The following is a 23,973-nucleotide window of genomic DNA, read 5'->3' on the forward strand; positions in this document are numbered from 1 at the left end:
TCTTTTGTCTCAAATAGCACGAAAGAACTCAGTTTAGAGCAGTTATAGATAGCTAAGTCAATTAATTATTTACAGCAAAACACAGACTCAGACTTCTGAGCAGGGGCTGTCTACGGTTCAAGGCTTCATCATATTGATTGCGTAGGGTTTTTTTTACCATACATGGCATGAGACTAGTTCATTTAAGAGGCATTCAAGAACTAAAGGCATCAATTATCTGGAAGCTGAATACTCTACTGAAGCTAAAAGTGGTTAGTTGGAGGAAAGTTGGTCAGAATAATCTCAGGTTCCCCCGATGTAATCTAGCGTGGAGTCTGATCGAACATTAGCTTCAACAAATAAAAGGAGTAAATACTATTCCTCTGTTCATAGTGCAGTATCTGTGTGTAGGAGGAGACAATTAGACCCATGGACTAGAATAAAATGTAGCTATGAACTGTAATCTAAATGCTCGTAATTTTATCATTAAAAGAAAGATTGCACAATTTTACATTTACAAACATCGAAAAATTCCGCTCATTCTCACACAAGCATGCAAATGCTATGAATAGTCTTTCAATTTCCTTTTCTTCGCTGCTGGCGACTTTAGATAACATTATTAACAATTCTACATTAACATTCCTTCCCATTAAACATACCCCGCCCCTTACGCTGATAGCCGATTTTGCTGCACCATTTCATTTCATAATTCATGCGTCTTTACAAACCCGAGAACAAGCGCACAATTAGCAGCAATTTCCACGAATGTACAGGCGGGTGGGAGTTAATTTATTATTTACACGTAGGAAAACATCAAGCAATCGCAGGCAGCACCGCGTGGATTCCGCATTTCCGAAGCGTACCAAATGCATCTACCTTTCTTGCCCTGTATAGCTGTTCCATGTAGCTCCCTGGCCGTGGAAACGCACCGGGTGCAATGGGGTTAGAGGAAAGCGTCCCGAAAACCGGTGCAAAATTCCGAGGGCACTCGTACAGTTAATTATGCCACCCTCACGCACCAGCGACCTGCAACGCACCAAAGTGAGAGCAATTATTTATTCAGAACGTTTAGGTCGTGTTGGGGGTTGGAAAGAAAACATGCAGCTCGCCCGCAGTATTTAGTAAACCCCAGCTCAGACTCATAATTATGGGGGGGTGCCATTTTTTTTACAGATGAGGAGGGCCATAAAAATCCAGAGGACCAGGATTGTATCGCACCCTGGTTCGATAATACGTTCAGCGAACACGAGAGCAAAGGAGCAAACGGTGCAGTCCTTGTCTTCTTTGCCATATCGAAACCAGCAATTGCAATGTACGTGTATTAATCGATGTTCTACGAATCGAATCGTTCGAATGCATCAGGGATATTTCTGCAAAAAAATAAGAAAAAAAAGTTGGTAGCGATGGTAATGGTGGCAGGAAAAATGGCACAATAATGTCTGTTTGCATTCGCACGGCAAATAAAGGATCAATTTTGATTAATTGCTGTACTGATCAAAACGTGTCCTTTAGCGTACGTAATGAGGCGGTTTTTTTGGTTCACGAAACGCTCCAGGCCATACTCAGGGTGTGCATTTGCAAAACGTTCACCGATTGACGCATAATGTGCGCTGGAAATGAGTCATTTTTCTTAAAATCAATGTCCGTTTTGTTCGTGGATGAAGTATATGGAGGGGGGCTAAGGAGACCGGGCGGCGTTGTCTATTAGCAAATTCATGTGCCAATAAAAGGTGATTTGAACATAATATTTGGGGGTACATAACATAAACATAACATAACTATTTGGGGGTAGAATTGGGAGTTGACCTAGGGGTTGGAAGTAGACCTCACACCATCCTGTACGAGCAAATCGATTATTGAGGCTGGAATTTTTGAAGTCCTTGTCATTGCCAATACTTCTCAGTATCACATGTTATCTGCAGTCTCTTGCCCGCAAGCAACAAAGTCAATCTGAATGGCCACCCATTGTGAATCATGTCGTGATACAGTTATCCCACCAAAACACTGCACCCACGGCACAGCCCTAACACACACCGAACATGACCGGTACAAATAGCTCAAACCCCGAATGCCAATTCCTCTTCTCCCCACATTGTTCTAATGCTAGACGGAACCGGGGGGGGTTAAAGTTGGCTCAACTTGCTCACCCACCCCTTAGGCCTTTACCACGCCGTTGCCAGCCCGATGACGTAGCGCAACACCTTAGGCTACCCGAAAGCAACAATGTAACCGTAGCTGTACGTTTCCTGTGCGAACACCACAAACACCAGCCCGAAGGTTAACAGCCCTCGACGGTTGGTGTAAGGTCAGCGGAATAATCGATATTTCTTCCCCCGGCCCGAAGAATTGCGAACCACCGCCCCCTGTTGCGGGAGGCTTTTCTGTATTTTGCACGCCTCACCGATCGGGCGAACGGTGTTCGGTCAGGAATGCTAATCGGTGGCCAGTTATCAGCGGTACACAACCATCGACACATTCGATAGGGGGTGAGGTTTTAATAAAAGCACTGCTTGGTGGAAAAGAATTCCATTCACAAATCATACATACACCGCCCACCTCCCACCTGGCTCGCCAAAACGCAGGGGTTGGGGCATTAATGGTTAGGCCATTCTGATTCACCGGCCTACGGCGGGCACGCAAATCAAAATCGCACTTAAATCGTAAAATTAATTTTTGCGATCGATTGATCGATCTGGGATCCGATCGCTCATGCTCCTGCTCTACTTGCCGATTAAGCCGAGTTCAACGAAGGTGTGGTTGTACTGCGTTTTGCGAACGAACACCCGATTCGCGTCGTTCTCGATCGATTGGTTGATTGAAGACTACTTTTAGGGGTCTGCACCGTACTGTCTGCCCGGACGGTTGCTTGGAAAATGGTGCTCAAGATGAAGAATGAAGGAAAAAAAAGCTACCCCGAGTGTAAAACATTAATGCTCATAGCTGAGGTCACCGATCCACTTAACGTACGCAATGCGGGAACGGGAACGGGGAGGGGGATACACTGGAGGTTGGATTTGGAGTGATCGTTGAGTGACGGTGGTTTAATCTACTGTCGAAGGATAAGCAATTAGGTGTGCACTAAACAGTCTGGGGTGTCGTCTGTGGCAGTGCGTGGTGCGACATGCATGCACTTGCATGTCTCGAAACGGACGCCATGTGCGTCCTAAAATATGTGGAAATATTCGAGACACCTCGTGTGGTAGAACAAACTGTTAACTATAAACCCTTGGTGCAGAAGAACTGAAAGTAATTCTGAGGCTATGAAGTTCTGAAAAGTACATTGAAGTTATGAAGTTCTGAAAGCCACAACAATTCCCAATGTTCCTGTTTCGGCAAACCGAATTTCTTGTCATTTATCATGCTCGAAATATTATCCGTTAAGGGTTAAATTCATTCGCAAACAAGTTCATTACAAATCAACATTTTTCGCCTGCTCCATAGCTTATAGACGATCGCGTCATGCCCGCTCTGGGTCACCAACTGGCGCTAGCTTGACCCAGGTGTCACCCCAACATCATCATGGCGATAAGAGCGGTTACGCAGGACGGAAAGTGGCTTACAACTCCCCTTGAAACTTAAAACAGACCTGTGTGCGCCTGCACCAACGAACAAGATGAGGTTACGGGAGTCACGATCACCCCGGCTATTTCCATCCCAAACCGTCCAGAGGCCATCAGTTTTCTGCCAAATGAAACGATTTGGAGTGTCCATTTCTAGGGCACCCAGCTCGGGGCGCTCCTTCACGCACATTTTTTGCGGCCACTAGGAGTTCCAGTGCAGCTTATGTTGCAAAGTGCGCATATATATGTAACCATTTTTTTCTGTCTCTCTCCTTATGCAACACTCAATGCTACCCGCGGTGTAGGTGTTGCTGGAGAAAGATGGAGCAAAATAACAGCACATAAGAAGGTCGTACCAGCCCGCCCGAAGGTCGAACGTTCAGTAATCTAAAGAGGTCGACAGGAAAAGTGTCGAACGTATTTATGCGATATTATGTGAACCAATGGGTTGGAACGGATTCGGAAGGTCAGCTGGTGGGCCATAGATGAAATGCTAATTCATCCGATATGACGGGCGCGCTATATTCGATCGTGCCAATCTCACGCACACGGGATTAATGCGGTGCCTTTTGTATTACCGCAGTTAGGAAAAAAAACATTGTCCGATAAATTCCATCCCCTACAGGCTATTGAGAACGGTTAGGAGCAATAGTGTTCGATAACAAATGATTATCCGTATTAATGTATGCGGCTGAACACATTCGGTTGATGATTTTGTCACATTGTTAGCGTCAAGCGAAAGGTATGGTAAATGTGTCCGTTTAAAGTAAGTATCATATGTCATACGATTTAATACGTCCATCGATTAATACGCTTGCCAAGCGAATAAAGTAGAAGCTTTGGTCCTTGAAAAATTAGAACGCCGTATCTTGCTCTTCGTAAAATTAACTGCAGAATGGTAAAACGTATTATGAGAATTATATCATTATATTACGAATTTTTTTGTTACAACAACTTACATTTTTGTCCACAAAATGAAAGTGTAACGTATAACTTACAATGAAAATTGAAAGGTTCATCAGACATCGATCAACTACATTTTTGTTACCAACCTTTTAATTGAACAGGGGTACTTTGCTAATATATGCCCAAGTCCTCTTCTGGAACGCAAAAATTAACTAAATTCCTTATATGGATATGTTATAATTACACTATAGGATTTTCTTTTCACTGAAACAAAATAAACGGATTAGTTCTCAGGTTGCATACAAAGATTCCCAACAACTCGCAACTATGTGCTAAATTCTTAAAATAATCCTAAATAAATAAAATAAACTCTTCACAACACTGTTTCGTGTATTCAAATATTTCAATCCACCAACATCCGGCTCGGTGGCGTTGTTGATCGAATAAAGAAATAAACCTTTTGCTACCAGCACACCGGCATGCGGCCAGTATGCTAATGGTAAAGTTTAATTACATCCATGCAGCCACCCTCGTCATGGGCGAACCAGCCAGATTACAACTTCTCCCTTAACAGCACCAGCATTGAAACGTAATTTCCTTATTGGGGCGTTATTAATTATTGAGTTTTATTTCATACCTCTACACATCACCCCGGTTTGTGCTGGTGGTAAAACTGATCTGTTTAAAGATGTCAGATAACGAAATGATTGATTCCAGCGTACAGGTGGCGTTATGGAACATTGGGATCGATTTAAGTAATAGGATAACGATCACTATCGGTTCGGATAGGTTGATAATCCCCAAGAAACGATCATGAAGGCTCACGGTTCTAAACGTGCTGTATCTATTAATAGAGCCGCCAAAGTTCGGACTATGGACAACACATAGCTCCACGCATTCCATCCATCAGCCGATTGACATCTGAAGAGAGAACAAAACGCTTCGCCCAAATGATCCCATACCCGGTGCCCCGGTGGTGGACGCGGTTTCAAACATTGTCTTTCCCCGTTGTCGCCGGGGTGCGCCCATCACCGGCCAGTGACATGCGCTCCAAATACGTCATTCCGGGGCCACGCCACGCTGCAGGCGGATACGGTTCGTCCACCGGTGTTCCCTTCACCGGGCTAGCAACAGGACTAGCATAATTAGTGCGATACCGTAGCAAAAAGGCTCATAAAAGAATCGCTACACAAGCTGGTCGAAAAAAAAGAAGGATATAAATGAAAAGAGAACCCGAATCCATTTTATTCGCCCTCAGCCAACGTCCTTCCTTTCCCGGTGCCGCATCACCCTTCCTCAGGTCTTGGGAAGCGTTCTGATATTCTCACTCCCTTACGATTTTTGCAAGCATGCCGGGTGACCGCGATCGAGAGAGGGCCTTGAGTTTGCCGAAATAAAAAAAAAAACTCGTCAAAAGCGAAAGCCGGACTCGGGCCGTACAGATGGTAAATTTGGAAGCGAACAAAAAGCTACTCCAATCCAACTCCGGCTTCAGCACTATGTGGGCTATGCTAAAGCATTCCAGTGGTGACCAGCGGCGCAAGGTTGGCAAAGTATTTGCGACAAGGTGTGTGACTTACTTCGGCTTAAGTTGGTACCGGCGGATGAGGTCGTTGCGACGGGCGTTGAGGTTAAAAATAATGAATTAAACTATCGGAACCGTGCGAAGGCATGGGGGCGAGCGAATCGAACGTTCCCGCTAATGGTAAATTATTTCTAACAGATTTTGAAACAAGATTTGTTCTTAAAAAGGAAGTAAGTGTGTAATTTAGGAGAATAAAAATCCATATTTGGAGGAAGCACGGTACCTACAGTACAAAATAATGTATTGATGTAATAATGAATTCGTAATACAATTTCGTAATACAAATTTCGACTAAGAGATTTAAATCGAAGCATTTAATGGTGATTATTTTAAATACTGCAATTCAACACAAAGTGGAGCATGGAATGAATTAAACAGCAAAAAAAATCGAATATAAATTAATATAAATCGTTCCTTGCAATCACGTAAATATATGAACGGGATGTCGAATCAAAAAAATTCAAAATCAAAGGAACCATTTCTCAAATCAAGAAACTATAGCTACGCTGGCGGGAAATGATTTGCGCAACCCTAAAACGTTCCACCAACAGTGAACGAAGTGGAACAGAGAGCGCTCCACTTAGTCGATCGTGATTTATTAGAATTTAATTCTGTTTCATGTCCATGGGCGGGGTCCGGTTTAGTATTAAATGAGACTCAATTCTTTAATGTGCAGCGTGTGCTGGTTCATTTCTTCTTCCACCTTTCAATTGATCCATTAGCATGGGCCGAACTGTAAAGCGCATCGAAATCCGTACGAAACGGAACGGAATTATCGTTTTACTGGGGACGGTATTCTAAGGTTCTTTTTGTTTCCAAGTTAAGAGGCGAGACTGTTTCATTGTTCGCTGTTAGGCTGCTCTCATTTCTCATCGGACAAGAAAAAACCCGATGCGAGGGTGTACATTATTCCATCGGGCTCTATCTGGGAAGCCATAAAATTGTTCGTTCACTTCCAGGATACGATTAATTAAGGTCACCTCCAGAGCGCTACGATCCGTACAAGCCGGATTTCGAGTGCTCGATTCTTTCTGGACAAGGGAGCTCGTCCATGGCGAAGGTCTACCCGCAACAAAGGGCTGTGAATCGTGTAACCCCCAACCCGGAGCAGTCTTTGTAGTTGTCACGATCGGTCGATTCCGGTCACATACCGCGACTTCATGTGACGCAGGATTATGTAAATAGAAGCTCGTCGCTTGCATTCTGTCACCGGTGTCTCCGGACCATGCCACCAGACAGATTACGTGGCACGGAAAGGTATCACGTCATATTTTATCGCTGAAACCCGCCGGTCAGTGCACGACAACACACAATTGAATTCGCAAAACTTTACGTTCAAAACTGCACCGTTTGCCGGGCGACTGACAGCCAGATTTCGACCCGATAAGACATATGTTCGTTTGACACTTTCGAAATACGCCCTGGTCACAACTTTATCATTGCGAACCGATCGACACCGGTCAGCGTACGGACATATGTTTCGGGGGGCTTAAAAACACAAAACTTACCGCCCAAAACAATCTACCGAATCGTACAAGCGCCACAATTTTCGACCACATGTACCAGTGTTGTAGGATGGAATGAGAAAAAAAAAATACAAAAATAAACGCCGACTCCAGCATGACGGGCAATCCATCGCGCACCAAATGGACCATTTCCGTCTGAACCGGAGCTAACCGGACGGTGTCACCGAATGGGTGGAAGGTTTAATTTCGGGTGTATATTTGTATACGCCATTATGATTTATGCACTTATTGAGGTTGCCTGAGAAACGCTCGTACGACAAAGGATGCAACGAATGGGTCCGATGGTTTACAGTGTTGCTGAACAGTAATTAAGGCTGTTGCCGAAGCTTGGTGGTTGAGCAATACAGTGGCTCAATTTTTTCCCCCAGATAACGTGGAGAAGGAAGGTATATTATAAAAAACGCTGTCTTGGCAATTTACATGTTCCTAAAAAAATATGTTCAATGGATGCGGGTAAAAAAAATTAAATAATTTTATTTGATTGAATCGATTCGATCACCTTGAATTTAAAACTTGAATTTAAACCCATTGATGAATGAATGAACCAATGAATAAATGAATGCGAATTGAATGTTTAAAATTACCTAAACCAATGAAATGTTGTTCTGAACCGGGTTTTAAAAAACAGTTGCTACGCCATAAAAACTCATTGCAAAACCACGAAATCAACCCACGGAAGTCCACTATCTCAAAAGTTCTGAGCCATTTCGGGTGGACAATTTCATCATCCGTCCAACGTTTTGGACACACGCCGCAACGTTTACACAAGCGCAGACAGCCGAACCGCAAAGCCATATTGCTGTTGCACTGCACCTGAGAGATCGCGAGTGCCAAACGCCAAAAACCTTCAGACCGTTGTACGGGCGGTACGAGAAGTGGCCGGCAAAGAAGGCACAGACGAAATAGGGCTAGATCGTACGGGATCGTACGGGTACGGCGAGACCAAACACGTGAACACGCGCGAGAACGAACGCACGAACAGTGGCGAGAAGGAGACCGTACCGACCGTTAAAACAACAAGCGCACATGATACCGTACAAAAAAAAATCACTTTCAATCTCGTTCACCGTACGGTGGTTCGCACATGCATCCCCCACACACATACACAAAAGGGAAAACCGGCTGGTTGATGAAAAAAAGCTCGATCAGCTGCCTGGTGGTGGGGTCAGCGATCGTGGGCCGCGTACCGACGATCCCTTCTCTCGGTTGGGAGTACATGCAAGAACTCACCTTTAAGCTCAAATGACTCTGATTTCTGTCTCCCTTTCGCTTGCCGCGTACTGCCTAACTGCTTCCCTTCCACATGGTTGTGCTTTAACCGATCAAAAGACTTCAACGAGTGCGAGCGTACGAAGCGACGAACGTGCTCCGCAGAGAACTCAACAAATCCGACCCCGATCTCTCACTTTTTAGCCATGCGAAAAAAGCTCTGCCGTGAGTGACACGTGTGCTTGAGTGGTAAAACAATAGTAAGAGTCTACTGTAATTAAAATGACGAAAATTCAACAGGTATTCTGGTAGTATATCTAAATTTTATGCAGTTCATAAAATAGTATCAGAAATGAGTGATCTTCAAAACTGTAAATTAAATGAAAATCTTAAGAAAATACTCATTTCGTCCAAACAAAAATGAGCAACAAACCTTCCTTACAACTAAAATTGATCTGGGACACTTGTCAAAAATGATCTTTGTCATAATTTTGGTGCGTCAAGAAAAACCTCCGATTGGCTTACTTTTTCGAATTCCCCGTTTCTACCGCATGGTTTTCTTCGCATCAAGCCCGGGTCTGCCCGAGCCGGTCCGCCGGTTTCGGAGTGGGTGAAAGAAATTGAAAGATTACCGTTCCTTCAATACGCGCCACTCGGGTCGGTTAGCTTTCATTGCCCAGCGGACCGTCGGCGTGTGCGCACACGCATAGCTTCCCTTAGACAACAGTAAAAACAGATACACGCACACCAGCTACCCCTACTTCCAAGCACGGTCAGCATAGATCGAGGAAAAAAAAGCGAAAGCTCACCGCGAGTGTACGCGAACCTGTCGCGAGTATCCGCGATCGAGCGATCGTGCGAAACCCTGCGCGAAGGTGACTAGCGAGCGTTCGCGAATTATTTTGCGCAGTTCCACTCGATCCGTTCGTCCGAGCAGTGGTGTGGTGTCCTTCCTCTTCGCCCGTTCCGTCCCGCGCCCGGTACGGAAGTGGTGAATACGCGACCTCCGCGTGGAGTACGTTTTGTCCGTCCAGGTGGTTTGGCGAGTGTGGGTTAAGGTGTTCAGTTCCATCTCGTTCGCTGCGACCAGTTGTTCCACCGCGCAGTGCGTGAATGTCGTTACAAGTGCGTAAAGTGCTCAAAGGTGCATCCGGGGAGCAGTGACAACAATAGAGGCGTACAGGAAACCGCGTCCACAATTTTTTTGGTTAGCTAGGAAAGCGGAAAACGTGCATGCGCGCGCGTGCGAAGAAAGAAAACACAACCCCTCGAAGTGACGAATAGAATTTTCTCTTCCGGGAAAGGAAAAGCTTTTGTGCAGTTGGTTTTTGAGCAACAAAAAAGGCAAATACAACGCAACCAACATGGCCATAGACTGGCGAAATCGTGTGAACATATTATCCCTCGGGATGCTGCTGGTGGTTGCCCTGGCGGCGGAAGGCGTTCGCGTACAGCAACACACGTCCAGAAGATTCAAAGGTGAGCTCCCTGCCCTGTGACTAGAAGCTGGTGTGAATTTCGGAAAATGAGTGTTTGTTGTACATGTGTACGTGTGTATATATGTGTGCGATTGAGTGAGGACTGTTTCCGGCACACACATAAGTAATGCTAAACAATGCTCCAGCAGTGTGCGATGATAAAATGTGGCACCTTCATACTTGCCCCCGGGAAAAGGTCAACACTCTGCGGGGTGTCCGGAGCTTAAAGTAGTCAGCCAAAAGTTTAGTTCCAAACCTAACCCAATGCAAAAAGGTTCGGCGCAGGCAGGTCGTGCAAGTCTGAGGGTCCCAAGTGCACAGTACGAACACAGAACGCAAAAAGGCTTGCGACTGTTCGGTGCTTATGCAATTTCCATGCCAGGCAGTTCGTAGATCCCACCGTTCACCACCTGCCGACGGAACCCGCAGCCGAATCGGGCCGGGTACGGGAGCATAAAAATGTGGGTTATGTGTGTCCCATTAGCGCCCCGGTTGCAACGGTGCAGTCGCGGTGCTGTTTTTGTTTGGTTATTTCTTTTTTCCTTCATTCCTGTCCGCTTTATCTCGCGACCCAATAAAATCGGCCTCGTGTTCGTACGTACCCAGGCACACACACACATAAAACAAAGGGGGGTTTTGCGGATCCACGATCGTTGCATTCTGTGCGCAATTAAAGGGGTGCCACACTAACCACCCGCGAGCCACACGGTAACACTCGGACCGAGTATCTTTCGTGCGACCGTACGTCATGCTGTGTGTTCCTTGCAGCGATTTCTATGTTCTGTATCTCCTTCCTTTGCATCTGGAAGTAATGCAGCAGGCGTTGCGGTAAACTACCTTGCTACACGGTGCTGAACACACCGAAAGAACGAACCCGTAAGGTCGCACCATATCTGGACTGTGTTGGGTTGTTTTCATTTCTTTAGCATCGAATGAAGGTGTAACCACCGGAACTGACGAAGAAGAGGCAGGAGCTGCACCCACTGCAGCTGTATGCTGTATGCGATTTTATGTTTTTGTTCTGCTAGCAAACCGTGAATAGAGCGTACTAAATTGCTGACATTAAATTTTCTGGACAACTTTATCGAGCTAAACGAGCTTCGAAGGAGACCGAAGTAGTTTGGTGCCATGGTGAGGTGATTCGGAAAATGCCTTGGTTTTTTCAGTGAAGATGGCAAAATACTGAACATTACTATTTTAACGGCAAACAGGGTATAAGTTTTAAATGAACATTATTTTGGAAAAATATGCTTTTGCTTATGTACACCTTAAGCTTTTTTTGAGCGTAAAACTACAGCAATATGGTTTAGAAATAAATTATCCTAAATTTATTGACATATGTTGCAAAAATCTTTAACATCAATAATGATTCCCACGAAAAATTATAAAACTTGATTCTAAACGGAATCAAACTGAAGTTAACTGTTAGGGCTACACAACTAATGTTTGATTATTATAATCAAATATTACGTTTTGTTTATTTAATTTATTTGGAATTAACTTAATCATATGGAACGAGAAAGATTTCATGAAATGAGTCGATATGTATAGCTTTGAAGTTTATGAATGTCTGTAGATTCATTGCTCTCTAAAGATACTTACTTCTCGAAAGATTTCTAAAAATTCTCCAAAGACGGATCTAAAAAAATCGGGATTTTAATCAGTAATTGTGCTATTTCTGAATTTGACTATGCAATGGTAGACCAGCAGGAATAGGAACAAGTTAAAAAAAATGTTTTAAAGTGAAGTCGAATTCTAGCTGAAATGATAGGGATTCATAAATTATTATCATATGATTAAATTATGTTGTTTTAACAACATTTTATGTTCAATAATCCCGATCAGAATCACCCAACACAACTCTCATCTTCAATCAGCATCATTGTTCATATTTCCAAACTCGATGCTACGATAACTGGTGTTCACTGCTAGCTCGCATAGTCATATTATAACTCCAAACAAACTTCACCATTCAGCTGAAACGAAAGTGCCCGTACGCTGATGTTCTTGTTTACCATCCACTACATAAAGCGCTAGAGTGTAAATGAATTTGTCGAAAACAACATTGGCCACCTCTCTTGCGCGGCAAAGGGATCCATTTCGAAATTTCTATCCAACCAACGAAGCTTACTTTTCGATTTTATTCGGTCGCAAAATCATCAAATCTCCAAAAAAAAAACAAAAACAAAACGTGTAACGTAGCTGGTGACGGACAGTGGTGCGAGAAAGCTTTTCCACTCGTTCGGGAAAAACAACTTCATAATTTTCTCCGAAAATGTGATCGTTTTTGTGCTTGTTTGGAGATTGTGTTGTGAGATATGTGTGCCCCTCGCAAACCGTTGGATCCAGAAAATCATTGGTTTAAAAAAAGGAAATCGATAATTGTAAGACAATTTCAGCGCGTATGTTTCCCTTCTTCGCTAGATCAATATTTTCGTGCGTATGCTCAATTAAATCGATCGTTCCGTTTGGTAAACATCAGAAAGATCGCAAAACTTCAGCGATGTCATAATGCGATAAGCTCGACATTCATCCAACGATAACTTTACTGCATCCAATAGCTAACTGTTTTCGATGAAATTATTTAAACTCCCTTGTAAAACCACGCCACACGGCCCAATTGACACCAGCCCACGGGACTGAGAGCGTTGATCAGACAGGGGGCAAGGGGATGCGCTAGTGGTAGGAAGGGGGACGCGTCATTTCACTTTCGTTTTCCTTTTCCGGGCGATTCGATACAGGTGATTTTCAACCAGACCGATCAACAATTATAGACGATGGAACAAATTGTTTGCGCGTTCGGCCTGTCATTTTCGGTCCATTGATGGAGAGCACAGTGAACAATACATCGAATCGGAGGGTTTGTTGTTTTTTTCCCCCCGTCTTGTGCCGTATTTACGTTACGTTTCATTCGGTCCGTGTACTCCACCGATCGCCACCATTAGCATTCCGGTCCCATCGTCTATTTAAACGCCTCTATACATCGTACGTGTGACAGATGTTATATCGAGTGTTTTCTGTATTATCGACCCCCTCCCCCGTTTCGGAACGGAACCGAGGTTTTTGAACTTCCGCGGTCTGAACGTTGTGCCGGTCTCAGCGATACCCGTGAAATGTGCAATGTTTATTCGGCCGCAAAATGCGTACGCGTACATATTTTGCTTTTCGACAGCTAACAAACGTGTAGCGAATGTCAAACCTGGACCGCCACCGGTAGCGCTGTGGCTTCTTCTGTTGTCGCCCGATACCACCAACAGCTTGTCCATAAATTTGCCGACCTGTACAGATTTATCGATCAACAGGCACTTTCGTGGCGAGCGAGAGCAAACAAAAGAGCACGAGAACCAGCAGCAAAAGCATGCCGAAGGAAATACAGTTGTTCATTTCTTGCCTCGTTTTTTTAAACTCCCACCGGGCGGGTGAGTTGTTGGAGCAGGTTGAGTTGTGAAGGAAAAAAAGTACAGCCCGACTGCACAGAAAGTCGTATCCGTTCGTCACGGAAGCAAAAACTGTTTGTAGAGCACGAAAAAAAAAGTGGAAAAACCCTCACCGGACATGGCAGTGCAAGAAAAATGACAAACTTTATTAATCCATTTGTTTCCATCCTGGCGGTTGCTTGGGTGGTCCACCGTATCGGTCCTTGGCAGACGGTCAATTCACTTACCGGTGCAAGCGTACCGGTTTGGCTAACAAATGAAGACATTATGGGAGTATTTTCCTGCACTTCATTTCGCCCTTTTGGTGCTCCACGTGCAATTACGATGAGAGTGCCCTTTTTTTCCTTAAGCAAGCAAGTAGAAAAAGTGGCTGGTGGGTTCTTTTACTGATGTCGGTGTACTAAAACAGTTTCTACTCTTTTTTGAAATGAGCTTTTCTACCCTTTGGCCCGAGAGTAACAGAGCAGTACGACTGGCCACTGGACGGTGAATGTAACAGCGAATTGACCACAAAATGTGTCCAGCGAAGCGATTAGAACTTCGCTTAAAGTGTTGCTTCATGGCACACTGGTGGGCACTCGGTTGCAGCCATAATTTTACGACGCTTTAACGTTTTTCCAACCTTGCTGGCTTCCTTCTCAAAACGCCAGGTTTATGGCCGAGAGAACGATCTTGAAAGCCAAACTGAAAACAAACGCTAAACCGTACGGTAATGTATCGACTCGTTCGGTCCTGCAGAGAAGGTAGTAGGGCCATACCTAACGTAAACAGCAGCCACAACAACAACAACAACAAGTCCCTATCGAACAATCGAAAGGCGTCCACGATTGAGCTTTAAGCTTAAATAGGCAGCGGCAACAGCAGCTGGTGCTACGCCACAATTATACGCCATATAATAAAATAATAAAATGTCGTGACATAGAACGCCTTCGAGTGCCCACTCCTCATCGACGGTTACGGTTTATTTTTTATTGATCCGTTTCCGAGCCAGCATCTTGGTAGCTGTGGCCCACCGCGGCTTGATAGACTACACGGGCAATCGGGAGGGGAACCTTTGGAGTTCCACGATTTGACATCTGGCAAAAAAGTGTTTCGCACTCCGGTGAGTCCGGTAGACGTCCACTACCAACCACACTGCTTCGTTCGCATGACCTCACGTTTGCTTGTAGCTCATTTGTTATGGATACCACTACGGTCGGTTAGTTAAAGGACCCCCTTAAGATTCCTAACCATCTGGACGGTCTTAGAAAGGGATCAGAATTGGCGTTTCCGAGCTTGAGAATTCTCGCCTGTCAACAGGTAGCCACAAATAGCAGCTTCGACGGACTGCTCCGGGTGCAATCAGCGATACCATGGATTAGTGGTAAGATTACACAGCTAACAGCGACCTATTGCCACAACGGAGCACGTCCCCGGCGGTACCATATCGGTACCTGAACGCCGTCTCCTAACACACGACCACCGGGCCAAGAGCAATACGGCAGGCGTGCATGCCACCGTGGGAGAACCGTCTCAGAACACCTGGTGCAACATACCCCTGTTGAATACCCACATTAGCACAAGCTCCAATCACACCATTATTGCTCCAGATCAGGCTGTTGAATGTTTGGAATCTGGGGCGACTCACGGCAGAAAGGAAATGGGACCGCCGCACGCCAAAGTCGTCTGTCAAATGAGGTCCCGCATAACCGTCCAGCTCGTACGCCTTCAAACTCGGATTGTAATTTAATTATTAAAAAAACAATAATGCATAATCGTTTAATGCACCTTCACGGAACTGTAAAGCCTGGAACCCCTTGTTTCTTTGCTGTCCATGCATTATCCAACGGCTAAGCGATTTATTGTATAACCCGTACCACCGACCTGCTGATAGAGCCGCCGGTCAATTTATATGTCGTTAGGGGGATAGAAGCTTTCGGGCCTCATTTGCTGCTGATGCGGTGGTCAATTTGCGAAAAGGGTCATAATAATTTGCATGATATGGGTCTATTGTTGAGCCCTCCGCTGGAACGTACCGGGGCTAACGAGATGCAGGAGCCCCTAATGAACGTAAAGCGTGTAGGAAATAGATCCACTTGAGAAAGGAGCTTTCGGGTGGCTCGTGAAAACTGCGAACCATGTCCTTGTTCACAGCACTAAAAGGAAGTGAAATATAATTTATATTAAGATTATGCAACTTAAAATTATCGTAGCATGTTCTTAAGTTAAAATAGAACCTTATCAACTGTCTATTGTTTGTTGTGTATTTGCAGGTAACTTAACGTACAATTTAGAAGCTCTTAAGTAAATCAAATATTTCAGAGTGAGTTGTAACATTTACATAACTTCAACAACATCACGGCACATCAGCTGTGGAGATTTTTCTATCCGACGATAGTTTGTAAGATTTCCACTAAATCTACGACATAATCTCATTAAATGTTGCAATGAGATAAACGTGAGCTCTTCAACCATTTTCAACCATTCCAGGCATTCTTTTTTCTCTCGAGGAAATGCACGCACACACAGATACGCATAGACAAGGAAAACATTTTTCCCCTCGAGGGAAATCTCGATGGAAGCAAAAGCTCTTTCACCGCAACGTTTCGTTTACGGACATTCCGGAAGGTTGAAATTCCATCCGCTAGCTCCATAATTGGAAGTCCGGAAGATCCCGTACGGCACTGGTTGCATCGAAACCCGTACCGCTGCACACCGTCAGGCAGCGTCAGCTGCTTCAAGTCGCACTCGCCATCGTACTCATGGACGAGCGTCATCATTTTCCCCAACCGTTCTGAACCGACGTTCGAAACGCTTTTGTGGAATTTATCTTTACCGGTTGCGATGCAACGATGCTGGGAACGATGCGTTAAATATGACAGACGGACGGTTATAATTCTTGCGGGAAAGTGAAAAGCGTTGGAAAATTGTTGGAAACATACCGTCCTTTTAACGACGTTTGCTGCGAGAAAGCAATTTCTATTCGAAGGCATAGTCGTTTCTTATGATAAGAGTTATTGTAATGATGTTGTACGGAAAAAAGTTACCATTATGTTCCTGGACAACATTTTCGATTACTTCACGTGAGATAGTGCGAGATTGTTTGTGATGTCGTCATGATTAGTTGGGTATTCAGTAAGTCATTAGAATTGAACTTTAAATGTTTAAAGTGTCTCATTTTTTCTATAAATTTAGCATGCAAAAGAAAGTGTGTATGCGGTTGATCAGCACATCAGCTTTAAATTCCACACACCACTACTGAAATTGACGCAAAAGCTAAGCCCCAATTTAAACGGACAGCATACGTGGCTGTTTACGTATGAATGATCACTAGTCCACACCGCAGCCATCTATCAACAAACTACATTTCTGTTGATTTTTACCTATTAGTCACGCCATAATTTGTTGATCTCGCACAAACACAGCACGAGCCCGGCACGGCACGAACGCAGCTTCTCCTTCTCCGTTAGCAAAACTCTTTCGCCTGCCAAGTTTATTGCTTTCGTTTCAAATCAGCTCATGAATATGCATATCGGATGACACCGGTCCGTCCATACGGAAACCGGACAAACGGAGCATTATTTACCCAATTTTTTTGTTCGAGTCAGTATAAGCGGCAAAGATCACGCTTTATTGAGTGTGTGTGTGTGTGGTTTTCCGTTTTCCCCACACACCTGACCGAGCACGATGATCAAGATGTGCTTTTCCTTTTCGCGTCGATCGACGCTAATGAGGATACAATCAATAGGGCTTTAATGAGCTTGCATAAAACAAATACGAAGCGGGTAAGAATGGAAAACAGTAACGGCAGCGCCCGGAAGATGCTAAAAAAGTTAAACTTATTAACGCCCCCTGCTGCTCGCACTGTTTTGCTGATGATCATCAATAAAAAATACAGTTTTTCTCCTCACCGCAGCGCATTCAGTTTTCATTCCGGTCTCACTTTCTCTCCTCCTCCCGAATTCGTACACCTACCCAATAAAAATCAATTCGTATGGATTCGATTCCATCAATAACGGTGCTTTACACCCAGCAACAAACGCAATGTGAAGGCTAATATCAAAACCTTTTCTTCTCTGCCAAGTAAACACAGTTGCTCGCGTCGTGTGCCTCTAATCCACAATGTCCATTTTGTTTAATAAAAAACTAATATTCCCTTGTGCATGCTTTAACGCCATCCCTTACAAGATAAGATAGTTGATCAATTCACCATCAATCGATCCTCCGTTACTCACTTAAATGTGTGTGTTGATGTTGGTTCTGAGCTGCCGTGTTGTACAAAACCTTTCCGAAAAACAGGTTCCCATGGCAACCAGCCGGAAAAACATCAAAATATGGAACACCGACCACAGCAAGCCAGCCAAAACGTTAATTGTGTCAGTGGGACTTCTCGCACGCCCGGTTCACTGTGACGCCCGTTGTGTCGACGACGTTCGCCTACTTTTGGAGCTAACCACCGTCGCTGGATGCTGCACCGTCAGGCTGACATTTGACGGTAGCGTTTGGAATGTGTTTCAATCCGGCATTTTGGTGCGTCAACCGTTGCGTTAGGTCAGGTTTACCCGGTTTTTCGTCGTTCTTTCTGGTTCTTCTACCTACACGCCTTACGAAATGCGTCACCGTTGGTTCAGCTGTTGGAACGTTCTGGTGGTGCTTGTGCATGACATTTGAAGTAGGATCTAACCACAAAATGAAAACAAAACAAACTGAAAACGTCTATTTGTCGCGTCAAAAGCACCATCAAACTCGGAAGAGTCGTGACAGATTGGAGTGAATATCATGACAGATTGTACGACGTTTTTTCTCTACTTTCTTCCCACTCAGCTAAACTCATCGTAGCGTCTGACAGGTGTCAAGTTCTAACTGTAAAGCGCGAGAACAAGCACGTTGTGCGTTTTCGTCCAAATGCGCCACGTTGTGTAGCAATCTGTTTCTCTTGTTTTAAACATTCCCAACGTTGAAAAGCACTGCGGGTCGCCGTTGAAACCGGAACCTGGAGCAGCATGACCCGGTTTAACCGTACGGATACGTTTGCCGTTGAACTTGACCGGTTTCTACAGTGGAGTAGAAATGCAAAATCTCACCCCGCACTGATTTGATTGTACGTATCCTGTAGTACTACGGTCAAGAATCGGGACGTTGGAAATAACTGGTTGTGCTGGGTGTACTACATTGCTGGAAGTCCCTACATTGTGCTACAATGTAGTGCATTGTCTACCGTTGTCAGATCAGCAATAAATAAAGGCGTGGATATTAGAATGATATAGTACGGGGAAGTTGTCATTGGAATGCGCTTTCTGTGGAGGTACACTAGATTTACTCACTTCGACCAGTCTTTAATGTTAACTTTAATGTAACCAATTAGCCTTCGACAAGTTTAACATGACGCACCCCGCTCTCGAAGGCTGGCAAATCATAACTGGAGCATATAGGTTGATTGCTTAATGTCTTGCCATTGCTGATTAAGTCATCTCTTCCAATTGTTTCGAGCGAACAAACGAAACCACCGTAAAGCAGTACCCTCAGCATGCTGCTTTCTTTACTGGCGTCCAAAAAACAGACCTCACCACCATTTCCTTGGGGCTATGATTTTCGCTAGTCACCGGGACGAAGATTTTGGTCTCGCTCGTATGTGGCCACCATTTTTCTAGGCCAACCAATTTATGAAGCATTCCTCTTGCTACCTTCCCCATGTGGGCTACTAGACCCTAGCAACTGTTCGAAGGCTGCGCAGCCCCACGGTGTCCAGCGTGTACCGGTACAACTTCGTTCGACAAGACGTACGAAATGTAGGCAAAAACAAAACACATACAACCCCAAACCGGCACGCAAAACAAATTGGCAGTGTTGTTTTCCTTGTGGTAAACCAGTTTTCCTGCACATTGAACGGTCATTAAAAAGTAGCTCCAGTTTTTATCATTCCTGCTGTGGGTTTCTTTATCTTTATTTATCGCGTACCGAAATTTTAACTTCCTTTTTTGGAGGAATATATGAATAGGTATTGAGATTGACGGCGAGATTCATAAAATAGCTAGGTTTGAAGCTCATTACTTACGTACCATTTAAGTTTACAATCGTTCACCGCTAGTCAGCAATTCCAGATATTGGGAGAAACGAATGTAAAGTCGCTTAATTGATACCTCTATGCGAAAAGAGATTGGAACGAAGACAATACCTCTCGTCAGTTCCATTTTTCGCCTATTTTTAATGGATTACGCTTATTGTAAAACATGCACTCAGAAAGAAAGGAAAAATGGCAAACGTGAAACTTGGCACTATGGTTCCGCATCGGTTCCTGATTTCTGTTCAACTGCAACGCCTTTCTCGACGCTCAAACTAGATCCCTTCGAATCACTCCAAGAGGTCTCGAGTCTGGTATAGCTGGAAGCAACTGGGGCAGTGGTGGTAATATCCGGCACGGCTGAAACTATGCATGACGGTCGACCACCAACAACGATGGCTGGAGCATGCTATCAGCCACGATCGTTAATTGACCACATCCGACGCATATTTGCCTACACTGTGTCACTATGTGGTACGATCTCAGCATCAATTTCATCGATAAAGTGAGCAACTAATCAATGCGAGTTTATTTCAATTTCATTGGAAATAAATTGCAAGTGTAAAAACCGTTAAGATGTGTCTGGAATAAATTTATTAGACTCTACCATAAATTTCCGCTTTTCTCATTGTTGCATATTTAAGCGAAAATTTAATGACAACACCATAGAGAATTACAGAGAAAGACAATAATTATATCTTAATAGGTAATAGGCAACACTTCAGCGTTTTTCTACAAATCCAATAGAAATATCGCAACGCATCTGCCATTAAATATGCATCAACAGTTTCGGCGACGATTGTTTTCCACTGCTGTTCCGTCGCACACTGTAATTCCGTGCGCTAAACATACCAAACTTGCTGTTGCGGTCATTTAAATTGCTGAAATTGTGCATGATTGACCGCCACCGTAGCCTTGGTTTGCCATTTGATTTTGTAAATTTTGCACCAACTAACACCTAACAATTATGTCAAATTACCGAAAAGACATTAAGAACGTTTATAGCGCAAAACCTCCCCATTTAGTTCTGTGCGGTGGATTTGAAATGTCTGCACGTGTTTCAGTCACTCCGGGTACGTAATAACGCGAGAAAAGAGAAGACATCTGAGGCAAAATCAGCGAGTCATTAGCCATTTACAGTGCGACTGGCGTAATGAATTTCTCTTCGACGGTAACGTTTAATTGCTCTTAACACCGGCCACCCCATTAGTGCGCGGTACAAATCGGTCACTCGGCTAGTGCAGTTGCAATCACCAAAATCTTCAATCATAACTCATCTCTCCCGTTTTTCGAACGAACCAGCTAAAGGGCTGTAAATCTTGCTCGATTTGCATAACTTGCCGTGCTCCGAGTGGATACATTTCCCGGGGCAACCGCATTAGCGCGAGACACGGAACTTGAGCATAAATCGATTAAAGTTGATTACTGCTCCATAGCTCACAGGTAGCACAAAAACCGTTTTCTCCAGCGCAGTAACAGTACCACCTGCTGAAACAGGGCCAAATTAACGCGATTTTATTGGTTTTATGGTGTGAAATTTACGAACCATTCACAGCGCACGGTCGGTCTCCATCCGAATCACCTTTAATATGTGCGACCGAACGTTCGTATGATTAGGTTTGGGTTCTCATCCCATAACTTGGAAGCGGAATGCAAAGCAGCTTAATGGGATTTTTTTTTCCCGCAGGAGCGAAGGTGTTATGAAATATTTCACCTGCCTTTTTTTATAAACGCTTCATAATGCCCATAAAAGGACGCAAAAGTTCCTATCGTTTATTGCATGCTGACAATATAAGAACTCCATTCCAATCGCGTACCGGCACTGCATTGCGGGGCGGTGTTCTTTTACTTGAACTTTACCCACCTTCACATGGCTAATGCTTAACGTTTACGATTAAATCCAATCTAACGTGCTCAACGGATCGCGTGCTCCGAGCGAGTTTGAATGCGGTGTGCCCTGTTGGCACTGCAGACACGAGCAGCCGTTTTACTGTCTGGCCACCGAAACCCAGGAAAGGTGCACCCTTTAGCCCTTGCGTTTAGCTATGCTATTGATACGTTTCGCACTATCTGTCCGGTTGCAGCATTACTTAATCGTGGAGCTCGAACGAACCAGGACACTCACCACGGCGAGAAGGCTCGTAGGGACAACTTTCACGCTCCAGCAGCCGCTTTGTTTACCGCGTTGTTCGTGGCAACCTTGAACCAGATTCGGGCTGACTGGCCATTTCTGTCCGATGGACAGTTAACTTCACCCGTCGTAATCAACCTCCAATCCATTCGGGCACCTCGGGGGTATCGAAAGGGATCCGAAAAAAAAAACATACCGATTGCTACATTCCTTCCCATGCGAGTGCTTGCACCACTTCACAACATCTGACCTCCTAGAATGACCACAACAGGTTGTTCGATTGTCAATCGGTGAAATCAAGGAAATTCCACTCAATGTTCCCTTCGCCAGAACACGGATCTTGGTTCGATCGATTTTCGAATCAAGATCTCCAGTACATCCCCCACACACTGGCATTAAAGAACAGCGACAGTTCCTGCAAAACGTTCCGACAACTTCTAAACAGACCCACTGTCGTGTCCTCGAAAGGCCACCGCATGCTTCTGGGAATTCCTGCCCCGACCAGCTCGGGTTGGAATGTGCTGGGTCTTGTGCGCCTGCAGGGATTCGGTTTCCTTAACGGTTCGCACCGTGTCACCATTGCAACCGGTTGCACAATCTAATTTAAATTCAATAACTATTTCGCAATGACTGCGAAACAAGCTGCCGACCCACACCGTCCCTTCCACGTACGGGTGCAACCTTTGGTCGCGAGCTATAGTTGTTTGTTTGTTCGGCAACATGAGTTCACCTTTCGGGGTGAGCAAAGCGTTTTGTACACGAAAAGAGCAACAAGAAAAATAAATCAGTTGCACATTGTGAACGAATCTGACGATCGAATTACTTTCGGAAGGAGGTAAACAAAAAAAAACAAACATTATAAACCTCAACCGAAGTACTTTTTGTGTTTTGAACGCGTTTGTTTGAACTCGCTTCGTGCGTGCGATCATCGACAAATTTGGCAATTATTGTGAATGGGTTGCAGATCGCTAACGACAGCAATGCGTAAAAATGAACTGCAAGCAAATTTAGTTTTTCATACCTCTTTTGGTTGACTATTTCTTGGTGATCAACAGTTTTTGTGTGCACATTCTGCTGATACTTATTATTAGTTGCTTTGTGAGCAAGAATGCAAACAGAGTTTCCTTGACGAAGTCACGATTTAAAAACATCCTGGCTGGAGAAGAAACAATGACCATTTACTTTACTTTACTTCTCGCTATTCGAAGACATCGTCTGGCCCGGAAATATAAATCAAAAGTCACAGCCGACCGTAGCAGTCTTATAATAATCATCCTCAAGGACAGCTTTAATACATTTCTGCTAATTTTAATATCGCTCCCGCACAAACATTTATCTCCAGCTCCCTAAAAGCAATTCGTAGTTCAAGGATGTTTTGATAAAGCCGTGCTCCATGAGATGAAGTACCATGAAGTTGTAGCAAGCTATCCGTTGCCCGAAGCCACTGCCACAGTATTTCATCGTTAGTACAAAAATTACCAGAACAGAAGCTGGAGATCGTTAAAAGGGCAGTTTGATAATCCCACGCGCGAACACGTACCAGAGCACGATCAACGTCATCATTACCGGCGTACGGAACAGAACGAATGTGCACGCTGTTCTTCACCTATCCGTAGCTCATTTCACTCACATTGAGTTTATTTAAATGATGATTATTACGATTATTACATAGACAAGCTGTGGAACCGCTGCCAGCGTCTCTAGCGGGCGTTCGAGACGTCGTTTACCGTGAGCACGCGAAACTCATAGCCCACCATCAGCCGTGTTCCCCGGCACCCGGTCAGTAGCGGTGGTGGATTAAAGCTTGCTTGTCTACACCCTCCCATTTTAGCTGCATAATCACCATTATGGTAGAATTTGCACGTCCATTTTCCAGCCCACTGCGGTACGGACCGTGAATGTTGACCATGAGTGTGAAGTACGTGGTGAGGGGGAGAAGCGAATGGCGGACGGAGGTTTGCCGACGGGAGCATAAATATTTATTAATGCAACTAGCCGCAATCATGCGTTGGGTACCCGCTAAGCTCAACACATTCTAAACGTCTAACGCACGGGGCACCGATTGGCCTAGGTTAGGGAATCGGAAGGTTAATTGCCGGGTCTAAGCTCAACCTCAACACTG

The 23,973-nt window shown here is 44.6% G+C and overlaps 1 protein-coding gene across 2 annotated transcripts in view; it reads left to right on the forward strand.

Annotated features, from left to right (window-relative positions):
• Positions 1 to 10,129: 10,129 nt before the first annotated feature.
• Positions 10,130 to 23,973, forward strand: part of LOC128711422 (uncharacterized) — a 75,150-nt gene continuing 61,306 nt past the window's right edge. For both annotated transcript variants that reach the window (XM_053806293.1, XM_053806294.1), the window contains exon 1: positions 10,130 to 10,244. In XM_053806293.1, coding sequence (XP_053662268.1) covers positions 10,130 to 10,244 — 115 coding nt within the window. The remainder of the gene's footprint in view (positions 10,245 to 23,973) is intronic.

This window comes from Anopheles marshallii, chromosome 3 (assembly GCF_943734725.1).
Source record: "Anopheles marshallii chromosome 3, idAnoMarsDA_429_01, whole genome shotgun sequence".
NCBI classification, from domain to species: Eukaryota; Metazoa; Arthropoda; class Insecta; order Diptera; family Culicidae; genus Anopheles; species Anopheles marshallii.